General features: G+C 42.2%; 1 protein-coding gene across 8 annotated transcripts in view; it reads left to right on the top strand.

The window, feature by feature from the left end:
- The window catches only part of DMD (dystrophin), a 6960831-nt gene that overhangs the window by 5510350 nt on the left and 1438480 nt on the right, over window positions 1-12001 (top strand). For all 8 annotated transcript variants that reach the window (XM_069204753.1, XM_069204756.1, XM_069204758.1 and 5 more), the window contains 2 exons: window positions 8092-8212; window positions 9906-10174. In XM_069204753.1, coding sequence (XP_069060854.1) covers window positions 8092-8212; window positions 9906-10174 — 390 coding nt within the window. The remainder of the gene's footprint in view (window positions 1-8091; window positions 8213-9905; window positions 10175-12001) is intronic.

Below are 12001 nucleotides of genomic sequence, written 5' to 3'. Positions count from 1 at the left end.
TAGAGTAAGTTTTCCAATGGTAGAGCCAGTGGGACCCAACTGTTGGAAAAATGAAAGACTGCATGACTCAAAATAGTGCACGCAGGCACAGGTTTTGGAGAACAGGGTAGTCTGTCACATGTCTGCATGCACTGCCCCACTAATTGACAGCTCAGAACATCTTCTAATCAATTAACCCATACAGAGAAGTCTTAATGAAGACCAGTCTAAGGGGCTTATTTATACTGTGTTTGCGCCGAATGTGCGTAAAAAAATTTGACGCACAATCGGCGCAAACCCTGCCCCATATTTATACTTTGACGTCCGACCCCGCGGGCGTCAAAATTCCACCATGTGCGTCATTTTTTGGAAGGGGGAACCAGCCTTGCGTTAATTATATGCAAGGTAGGCGTTCCCTTCCAAAAAATGACTTTAAGGCCTGTGCCATATATTTATACTCTGACGTCATTTTGACGCACAGGAGGGGGCGGGCCTTAAAAAACGGTGCACAGCCTGATGGGCGCCGTTTTTTAACGCCTGGGTCAGGGCAGGCGTTAAGGGACCTGTGGGCTCAGAAGGAGCCCAGAGGTGCCCTCCCATGCCCCCAGGGACACCCCCTGCCACCCTTGCCCACCCCAGGAGGACACCCAAGGATGGAGGGACCCATCCCAGGGAAGTTGAGGTAAGTTGGGGTAAGTATATTTTTTCGTTTTTTTTTTGTGGCATAGGGGGGCCTGATTTGGGCCCCCCTACATGCCACTATGCCCAATGACCATGCCCAGGGGACATAAGTCCCCTGGGCATGGCCATTGGGCAAGGGGGCATGACTCCTGTCTTTGCTAAGACAGGAGTCATGTCAATGGAGTTTGGGCGTCAAACAAAATGGCGCAAATCCGGTTTGAGGCCTGAATTTTGCCTCAGACCTGACCTGCCCCATTTTTTGAGGCACAACCCCCATTTTCCCATACGCCGGCACTGCCTGGTGTGATTCATTTTTTTTTACGCACACCAGTCCGCAGCGCCGGCTAACATCATTCCATAAATAAGGCGCCCGCATGGCGCGTTGGAATGGCGTTAGCCGGCGGTAAACATTTTTATGCACAACTGTGTTGGAGCAGTTGTGCGTCAAAAAGTATAAATATGGGCCAAAGCATCTCTAATACGACCAATTAAGAGCCCTGGTATTCAACTCCATAACCAAAGTCAATGAATTGGAGGCCCCCAAATTTGATACCCATTAACACATACAACTTCCCTTGCTTTGTCAGGTCAGCTTCAGATTTTGGATTGCATTCATACATTGTCGTGTATCTGGTCACTCAGAAAGGGGCAGTATTGCTTGTATTAATTGACCCTTTCCAGTATTATTGGAGACAGTGGGCCACACTATCCTACTTCAGAAACTTTCAAGTACAGCTTGCCCTAAAGCCTCTCCTCTGGCTTATGTTTCATGATCCTTCAATGTTAAAAAGCGAAGCTTGAATTTGAGATTCTGGAGTGCCCCTGGGACGCTAAGCATTGTTCACAGTGCTTTTCAATATTTAACTGAAGCCACTATTGATAAACTATGGACTCAGTAATACTGGCTGCTAAATTTGTATGTGAGCTGCATGTCGAAAGTTTGAAACACTGCAGGGCTGAGTAAGCTCTTCTTTCTTCAGGGTTAACAAATAGAATATCATACAAATGATCCATACTCTGATGCAATATGCTTCCATGACTGACAAGTGACTTACTATTTGGCTGTTAATAAAAAATGTGGTTGCACCGTCACGTGGCAAAACCAAACATTCAGATATGAACCAGCCTCCTCCAAAGATCCCCCACCTGCAAAAGATGCAGTCTTTAAACTGAATTACATGCTTAACCATGGAATGTAGGTAAGCAGAAGCAGTTATAATGTAACTTGTGATATTATTTGCTGGCTACTTCTTTCATTGTTGCGCTTCAAAAGTATTTCCCATCATTTGATGCCTCCTCATGGCCGCCTCATTCCACTTTACTAGAGACACTTTCTTCAGTACTGAACTTTCATCTACAAATCATTGAGTTAATTTGTATCAGTTTAACTAACTCAAGTAAAGAAAAGCAAGGCTATGTCACCCAGAATACATTAAGCTGCCACGCAAAAGTCCAAGACTGAAAACAGTGACAATAATGACATGATGTGGGGTGGTCACCCTATTCCGACTATGATCCATGTCCAGCCTTTGAATGTGACTTTCTCTCAGGTTTGCCAAGGAACACATTGAGTGTTTGTGAATCATTTAAAATAATGCAGCAAAAATAATCGTGTAACCACTGTCTCCTGCGATGGTTCAGAACAGCCTCCTTTTTGACCTGTTGTAATCTATTCTGTGGGCTTTAACCACACCTACTCCGCCCATCACTTTCATTTGTTCCTGATTCTGCCTTCCAACAACCCCTTGATGTCATTGGTTAATGCTTTATGTGTGTCCCACCTTCAGGCTCTTTTGTTATGCTTTACAGACTGAGGCTAATAAATGGGTTATTGTACGATTTCTGATATACTTCTGGGAGGGCAAACTACTTTTTTCTTTTGTCTCTCCCCTTCGCGCTCCATGGCGGCCATGGCACTTTGAGTGCGAACAGTGCAAACTTAATTAGCGATATTGAAGCTTTTGTCACATTATTCACATTATTCACACTGTTACCTAATCTGAGTCATTTCAGTTTTGCTTTTCTCTCTCCCCTTCGTGCTCCATGGCTTTCAAAAACACTTAGAATTGGTAAATGCTTTACCTAAATAAAACACAGAAGTCATCAAAGCGGCTCTCCCTGCACTGCAGGAGAGCCGACACTACAATATTCACTGCACTCAAGGATATTCGCCCTATCATGCTTTGCTCAGAATTCTTTTTATAAAACATTTTTGCTCATAGCTCAATCTGTGGTGGTCCTAGGACAATGGTACCACCTTCAAAACGTTCAGCACAAGGTGTTCTTTCTAACTATTTATCTCTGGGTCCTCACACTAGGTGACCAGGGACCCCAAAATAAGAATCCCTCCCACCATTTAGTGTCTTTTTAAACTTTCTCATAGCTGGAACATTTGTTTTACAGCTTGGAGTAGCTTGTGTTTTAAGGGCCTTGATGGTAATATCATTGCAATGGACCACCAGCTCTGAAAACTTGTAATGCACTACGTTTTCAAGTGGCTAAATATAGGGTTGCACTGCATTACATTCTGCCATTCTGTTTTCATGTGGTTATGCCCTCTAAGGGCTAATTATATGGTTACATGACCACGTTTCCTACAAATTCTATTTTGATTGTGGTGTTCTCAAGGGGCTGTTCTGAGCATTGCAGTCAACATACTACAATATTCACGGCACTCCGAAACTCGTCCCATAATGCTTTGCAGTGCATTCCTTTTACTAAACATTTCTGCTTATACCTCAGCCTGTGGTGGTCCTAGGACAATGGGACCACCTTCAAAACGTTCATCGCAACATAGTCTTTCTGTCTAGATCACCTCTGGGTCCCCACACTAGGTTAGTGGAGACCCCAAAATTATAACCCCTTCGCCATTCAATGTCTTTTTAAGTTCTCTCATGGTTGGAACTTTTGTTTTACAGCAGGAGCAGATTGTGTTTTAAATACCTTGTTTGTAATGTCATTGTAGTATGCCTGTCCTTTAGGGGCAATCTCAATAGTTCCAACTCAATCAAATGGGAGACTTATTGTTTTGCAAATGCTTGTTATGTATTCTGCTCTCACCCATGATGCAGGACTGACTGCAAAATGTTGGTCATAATATTGATATCCTGTATAGTTGAGCGCTCCTTTCCTCATAGATCAACTCACTGATCTTTCTCTTCCTATTTGACAAAATTTATTTTTTATCCAAAATTTAGCAATTTAAAATGCATCACCTGCTGCCATGATTGTGGTTCAAAATGTAAAAATATGGTTAATAGAGCGCCACTGAAATGTATGACATTGAAATGGACAAGATCCTTTGTTTCTCACACCTGGATATCATAGGGGCACTTCATTCATCAGAGTTTGGTTTTTCTCTTCCTGTTCTTTATAATTGATGTTTTGAATTCTTATTGATTTAAACCATTAATGTGGTTTATCATTCAACAACATGGCCAAAAGTGAATTTTAAAATATTTTATACTTCATGCAACCCAGTTGGTATCTGTGTGAATTAGTCACACAAGTACAATTTACTGATATTGGTGTATTTGCAGATAGTGATGGTGAATGTGTAGCATCAATTACATAATTATCTGCCAACAAATCTACAAAATGAACAGCATGTTGATTTCTAAATTCTGTCCATAACCTTGTACAGCAAAGGCAGGAGGCCCATTGTGGTTAACCTATTGATCAAAGCGCTGTACATTTGGATTGCGTGAAGCATGAAGCAAGGCATAGAGATGGAGCAAGGGGGCAACAGCTCTGCCCTTGCACTCACTTGCAGAGCAATCTCAGAGAACGTGAATTGTGGCTAAAGATCCTCTCCTCATCTCCATGGGGCAGATTGGTTCCTTCCCACGCACTCCGGGGTAACATTTTTTGTAAATGCCTGTTGATGGTGTCCTGTGTGGGGACCATCAGGCAGATTTCAGAAAAGTCGTGCTGCACCCAGTGCAGCGCCACTTTTCCTGTGCCCCTTTTCTTGCGCCCCTTGGTGCCCTCTACCTCCACCATGTCTGCGCCGTATTTAAAATATGGCACACCATGAGGCAGGGTAGGGGGCAAGAGAATCAAAAATGTTGACGCTATTGATGTACTGTTCAGGGTTAGCACCAAAATAGGGGCCCATTTTAACCAATGGTGTGCCCCTTTTTAACAACTGCTCTGAGCAGGCATTAAAAATGCAGCAGCAAATGGTGCAAAGAAATCTTTTAGATTTCTTTGTGCAATTTCCCCCCCCTCCTGACGGGTGGAATGCCCCCCTTGTATATATTATTCCTGGCGCAGACATAATGTGGCGGAAGCGGTTACAAAGTAGCGCAGTGCATGTATTGCACCACTTTGTAAATCTGGTGTGGCAATTTTGGCCTTGCTGGGCCACATTAACGTAAAAAAATGACGATAATGTGGTGCACGGAGGTGCTAGGCACTCTTAAATCTGGGCCCATGCATATTAGAGTAAATGTAATGTGTAGTGCTCTTGTTAACCTGGAACGCTAATCTTGTTTGACTAATCCTTGCTCTCCAGATTAAAATACCTCAGAATGTGACGCTGCACAGTATGTTTCCCATCATTGACTAAAGCTGATATGTCCATAGCCCTTAAAGGCCCTGTATAATTCAGATGACTTACTGAAATAGTGTGTACTTTCCAGAACTGCCAGAGTAGTGTTCACAAAATTAGAATGAACAGAGAATAGAAAGTGTGATTTCTCTGAGTGAAAACAAACTACAAATATAGTGAGAATTCCACTAGTGCATTCTCCTTCAAGTTTAGCTCTGCTGCAGAGACTGTAGGACTTTTCATTACCACAATCTCACAATATGGCCATATAAGACATTTTATAACACTCCTGCTTCTACATTTGAAAACGTGACCTACAGAAGTTCTCCTCACCATACCTAAATATTGCTGACTGCTAGCTGTGAGCATTAATTCCATTTGTGGTAATCAAAATGGAAATAGATTGCTACCTCAGTGGTAACCCAAGAACAACTGAGTCGTATTAAACGTGTTCATTGTTCATTCATGTTAATATAGTAGAGTATTGGATGGTTGATGAGGCAGAATTTACCTATATTTTCTGGCAATCATGGAGACAAAATAGTGAAAATCAAATCAGGCATTTTAGTGACATTCTTGCAATGTATGCGGTATGAATATCAAAAGAGCTATTAATTTATATTTGTTAATCGGGCAAAATGATGATCTAGTCATGGTTCAAGTATTCTTGCCTATCTATGGGTCAACTTTAAGAGCCCTTAGCGCCACTTTAGCGCCGCCATATCGTCATTTTTTTATGCGAAGGCGGCGCTAACATGGCTTTTCTGCCGCGCCATATTTACAAAGTGGGGCAATGCATGCATTGTGCCACTTTGTAATCCCTTGCACCACATTATGCCTGCCCCAGGTATAATGTATGCAAGGGGGGCTTTCTGGAGATAGGAGGCTCGCAAACAATGGTGCAGTGAAATTTAAAAGATTTCTCTGTGCCACTTTTGGTGTCATTTTTAATGCCTGCTCAGAGCAGGTCTTAAAATGATGCTCCCGTAGGAACCTAGGTACCTCCTTGCACTTTTCTGCATTATCATCAACCACAGTAGCGTCAAAAATGTTCATGCTGTTGTGCTAACGACCACCATGGTACATCGTATTATAAATAAGGCATGACCATGGTGTTGATAGGTCCTGGTGGGGCGCAAGAAAAGTAGCGCATAAAAGCTGATGCCCACCTTTTCTTAAATATGGGCCTATATGTTTGCCGCTTGGTCTTGCCTGGTCTTGTTATTGAAGCATAAAAATAAAAAAATATATATGTTTTTGTGTATTTAGTTGGGTAGAAGTAACTGGATAGAGGGCACATCACTGGATGTTTGTGTAACTGATACTTTTTGTATCGTTTAAGATGTTTGCGATAAGGTACTGGCCTTCCTTCTGGGATGCATAAAGCTTCAGCTTCAATTTTTATTATAAATCATGTAAAACATTTGTAAATGAAATACCTGTCTGATTATCTGCATACATCAAAACTATTTTCTGTACCTATAGATTGGAGAAAAGGTTCATCAATGTTATATCATGTACATAGTAAAATAATCTACACCAATATTCAAGGATGATTCAAATGCAGCTGAGGACCTCCCCACCAAAAACACTTGTTCTGCCACACTGCTGCTTACTGCACTTAGAATTTAGGCAATATCGCAGAGAGTCATTAGTGTGGTAGGCCATACCCCAGCCTTTTTCACATCGCAGGAAAACTGAGGGTCACCTGGGAAATATATGTCACTTAATTCCTGGTACACTACCAAATGGTAGCACATCAGAACATGTTAACATGAATTCAAGCTAACTGCAATGTCAGACTCATGATTAAATATTCACTATCTACACAATGTTTCTGCAGAAGCTAATGTATGTTTTTATTTGTGAATTGCCGTCATTATCACCAAGAATGAAATGAGGTAGTTTTTCTTCCTATTACAGATCTCACATATACAAATATCTATACATTTATCTGGCACAACGAAGTAACAGCAATTCGAGCGTTCAGAAAACATTGGGGCATATTTACAAGCCTCTTGCACCTACCTGCGCCACATTAGCGCCATTTTTGTTTACGCTAATGTGGCGTTAAGGAGGCTGTTTCCCCACCCTATCTTTACAAAGTGGCGCAATGCATGCCTTGCACTATTTTGTAACCCCATGTGCCACATTATGCCTACGCCAGGCATAATGAATGCAAGGAGTGGCGTTCCCCCGTCAGGAGGCCCAGAAAAATGTCACACTGAAATTTACGAGGTTTCACTGCACCATTTTTCCCATCATTTTTAATGGCTGCCTAAGGCAGTCGTTAAAATGACATTCCCATTGTTTCCATTGGGCCTCCCCATGCACTGCTGGACTAGCGCCATAACTTTTGGCACTAGTCGACTAATGCGCCACAATATTGTCAAAAATGTTGAAGCTCTTGTGCAAAAGTGTGTCATGGTATGCCATATTATAAATATGGCACTACCATGGTGACGTTAGGGGGGTGTAAGAAAAGTGGCACATCATAGTTGATGCACCACTTTCTTGTAAATATGCCCCATTGTTTTCTCTTTTCTATTGATAGCTAGTTGTTTTAGATTTCCTTTTTCTTTTGCAAAGGAAAATGGCTCCTGTGCATTTCGAAACAGGCTCAGGGGAAAGTGGAGGAATACACAACATATTTTAGAAGGCTGAAAAAAAGCAATTCTATGCCCCTCTAAATGGTGTTTTTAACCTTTTCGGCTTGCGTGTGCGCTAGACATTTACAGTTGTGTGCACTGTCAAAATACTTTTGAAGGGACACTTGAGTCAGCCCGAAATTAGGAAGAACATTTTAATTCTGAGTCGCGTCTCTTTCCTGGCACATTATTATAAATAACATTAACATTGCTACTCATCTGACTTTACAGGCCTTCAAGAGAGAGGTGAAAGCTAAGGAACCAGTTACTATGAGTGCGCTTGAGATGGTGCGGAGCTTTCTGGCAGATCAGCCTTTGGAGGGCCTGGAGAAGCTCTACCAGGAGCCTAGAGGTAATTGAAAGTGGAGCTGTAATAACATATTGATAGCAGGATCAAGGATGACGCAGCGATCAATGTAGTCCCATAGCCTCTGTCAGCACTGAACTGTCACATTTTGAACAGAATCACTGGATCTCATATTGATCTTAAAAACTTCTTGAAGGACTTTGAAACTTCTAAAATGTTCTGCATGTGTTGCAATGTACACATTGAGAAGTGTTTTGTTCTCTGCCTCGCACACATACACCAATGATTAACAATATAATTGAAGTAGTAAGAAATTGAGTTATGGTTGAAGGGCAGTGTAAACCCCACCCAGGCAACAACCACAGTCCTTGTCAGAGTGAACCCCAAAATCACTAAACTAACCTGTGCTTATCCCTCTGATAGATTGGCACAAAAGCAGTCGGGGTTAGCTTAGATGCAAGGTGGAAAGTATTCTTGCAACACATAAACAGTAAGAAATTGAAAACGCAGCATAAGAACAGTAATACATTGAAAACATAACATAAGACAAATCCCAAAATACAAAATATAGGACTTTTAATAAATAAAATGATACCAGAATGACAAAAATCGAGTCAGTAGAACCAGAGATATTCACAGTCATATGACCCAGGACAATGCAGAAGGCATAGTTGTTGGGACAAGAAAATGTCAACTTTCTAAAAGTGATATTTGTGAGACTAGTGACTTAAAATCCAACTTTACCATTACAGTGGATTTTAAATTATCTGCCCCAATCTAAGGTTAGCACTTATTAAATATGACAAGGTAACCCACTGCTAGTCATTAGGAAAGTCCACAACAGTGAATACAACTTTAGGACGTTTTCACTGTCATGACGTAAATCTTAAGTACACATATCCAACTTATTAAATATAATAATGCACCCTGCCCTGTGTGCTATTAAAGCCTCACTTAAGGGTTACTTATACGTATTAAAAAGGGAGGTTTATGCTTGGCAAAAGGTTGATATTGCCAGCCAGGTTGAAATGTCAATTGAAACTGCAATACAGGCTGCAGTGGCACATGTACATGTTTGAAACAGCTACTTTAGTGGGTGCACAAAGAGTGCTTCTGCCCACTAGTAGCTTTTACTTTTTCAGGCCATGGGTACATGTAGTACCATTTCCTATGGACCTAAGTTTAAATTAATATATCAATCATGTAGATGCCAACTGTACCATGTTTTAGAAGAGCACAACCACATTAACACTGGTTAGCAGGGAAAAAGTTCAGAGTGCTAACGGCAACAAAAACCGGTTCAGATAGTTGTTGTATCCCAAATTAATAGACATTCAAAACTAGGTGCTTGTATTTGAAAACAATCCTAGTCTGGGAAGAGGGAAGTGTAAGTTGTTGGAAAGAGTGAGTATAGGCAGATGTGTAAGTTCAAGTGGCAAGGTAAAGTGTTGTGGGTTTCCCATACTAAAGAAGGTCATAGGGACATACGGTTTATTGAGAGGGAATCAGAAAAGGGGACATTTAGCAATTTAGAAAAATGCCATCATAGCCTAGCATGAATGAGAAAAAGTCATATCTATTTTAAGCTCTCAATGGTGAATGAGTTGCTACTATGTATACGTTGTTAATTTTAAACATTGTTTTCCAGAGCTTCATTACTAGCTGTCCATGCCTAGTGCTGCAACTCAGTTGTTAGTTATGTTATGTTCACAACGACCTCTTAATATTTCCCATCCAGAGATACCACCTGAGGAGCGAGCTAAGAACATCACAAGGGTCCTCCGAAGGCAGTCAGAAGAGGTAAAGCGAGAGTGGGACAAACTGAATCTGTGCTCTGCAGACTGGCAGAAAAGGATTGACGAGGCCCTGGAGAGGCTACAGGAGCTGCAGGATGCCATGGATGAGCTGAGCCTTAAGCTGCGCCAGGCTGAGGCCATGCAGGGCTCCTGGCAGCCAGTGGGAGATCTTTTGATTGACTCTCTCCAGGACCACATAGGAAAAGTCAAGGTAGGTCCTTGGGCTTGTGTTTTGTACTAAAGCTACTCCATAAATTGCTGTATTGCTTAAATGTGGCTTCAATTGACCTATTACACAGTCATTCTTGAACACATTTATATTCAATGTACGACAGCTATCTGATGTATTGCATTCTATTTTATGTTTCTTTTATGGGGTTAGCGATGTCTTTTTTTGTAAAATTCGACTCTTGGCCATATTGTCCTGCAGGCATTTACTTTTCTGCTCTACTTGAAGCTATGGATTCTAAATCTTCTGATGTAAAAAGGTTAAATCTTGATTTTACAAAAAACAGTTGCACTACTGAAATAATATTCCCCACCCGACAATGATGTAAATGTAGTGACATCCTAAGCAATTGAAACTTCAACAGCAGACTATATTTTAGCCAAAATGATTATTGAGTACATTCAATACCATTATCACATTGAACTGCCATGTATTTAAAGGGGGCAATCCAGTAGAGAGAAATAACACTCTTCTCTTTACCCAGTCGTGCATATCTAACAATCACCAACAGTGGACATTCCAGAATGCACCCATTTGTCTGATAATATGTGCTTTGGTTTGGAGACCAAGTGTGACATAATTCAGTGAAATGCCCCTTTAAAGAAAAAAGCTAAATACTTCAATAGGTGCTGACAAAGGGTTGTAGCTAGACACTGTGATGAAAACACAACATATTTTCCAGTCTCCAATAACAGAGGAAACTAGATCTCTGTTTCAGAAGCTTATCTTTTTAAATCATTGAGCCACAGAGAAGGAACAGTGTGAAGGTGTTTTGTGTGTGTGTATATATATGTTCAATGGCATGTGTAGCTGCAGATACACATGCTGTGCATATCCCGCCATCTAGTGTTGGGCTCGGAGTGTTACAAGTTGTTTTTCTTCGAAGAAGTCTTTTCGAGTCACGCGATCGAGGGACTCCTCCCCTTTCGTCTCCATTGCGCATGGGCGTCGACTCCATCTTAGATTGTTTTCTTTCCGCCATCGGGTTTGGACGTGTTCCTCTTCGCTCCGTGTTTCGGTTTGGAAAGTTAGTTAAATCTCAGAAAACTCGACGGCATTGTTTGCGTTCGGTATCGGGTTAATTATAGCAGATCGACACCGAATAAAAGAAGAGCTCCGGTAGCCCTTCGGGGCTTCCATTCCTCGGCGGGGCCTGGTCGGCCCGACCGCTTGCGTCTTCAAGGCTCTTGGAACGGACCCCATTCCGCTTCTGCCCCAAATGCCACAATAAGTATCCTTACACAGACCAGTATTTGGTCTGTAATTTGTGTTTGTCCCCCGAACACAAAGAGGATACCTGTGAGGCCTGTCGGGCATTTCGGTTGAAAAAGACGCTACGGGACCGGAGAGCTCGAAGGCTTCAAATGGCGTCGACGCCATCAGGACACCACGACGTCGAAGAAGAGGAGACTTTCTCCATTCCGGATTCGGACGAGGCCGAAAGTGAGCAGCCGGCGAAAACCGTGAGTAAAACTGCCAAAACTCACACCAAAATAATGAAAGCCCAGGGGACGCCACTGCCGGCAGGCCATGGCTTAACCCATAAGCACGGTGACCAACCATCGGCACCGAAAAAGGGCACACACGTGTCGAAGACATCCGACTCCGGTCGAGATACCAGCACAGAGTATACTCGGCACCGAGATACTGGCTCCGACCAAACTCGACACCGAGATACAGGCTCCGACCAAAGTCGGCACCGAGAGATCGGCACCCCGAAACCGAAAAAAGTGGCTTCGGAGCCAAAAAAGACTGCAGAAAAAGTTTTGGTGCTGAAACACACAGCATCGGAGCCGAAACAGAGCTCCT

This window comes from Pleurodeles waltl, chromosome 8 (assembly GCF_031143425.1).
Source record: "Pleurodeles waltl isolate 20211129_DDA chromosome 8, aPleWal1.hap1.20221129, whole genome shotgun sequence".
Taxonomy (NCBI): Eukaryota; Metazoa; Chordata; class Amphibia; order Caudata; family Salamandridae; genus Pleurodeles; species Pleurodeles waltl.
The sequence above is the reverse complement of the archived record's forward strand: the minus strand, read 5'-3'. Positions and strand labels throughout refer to the sequence as shown.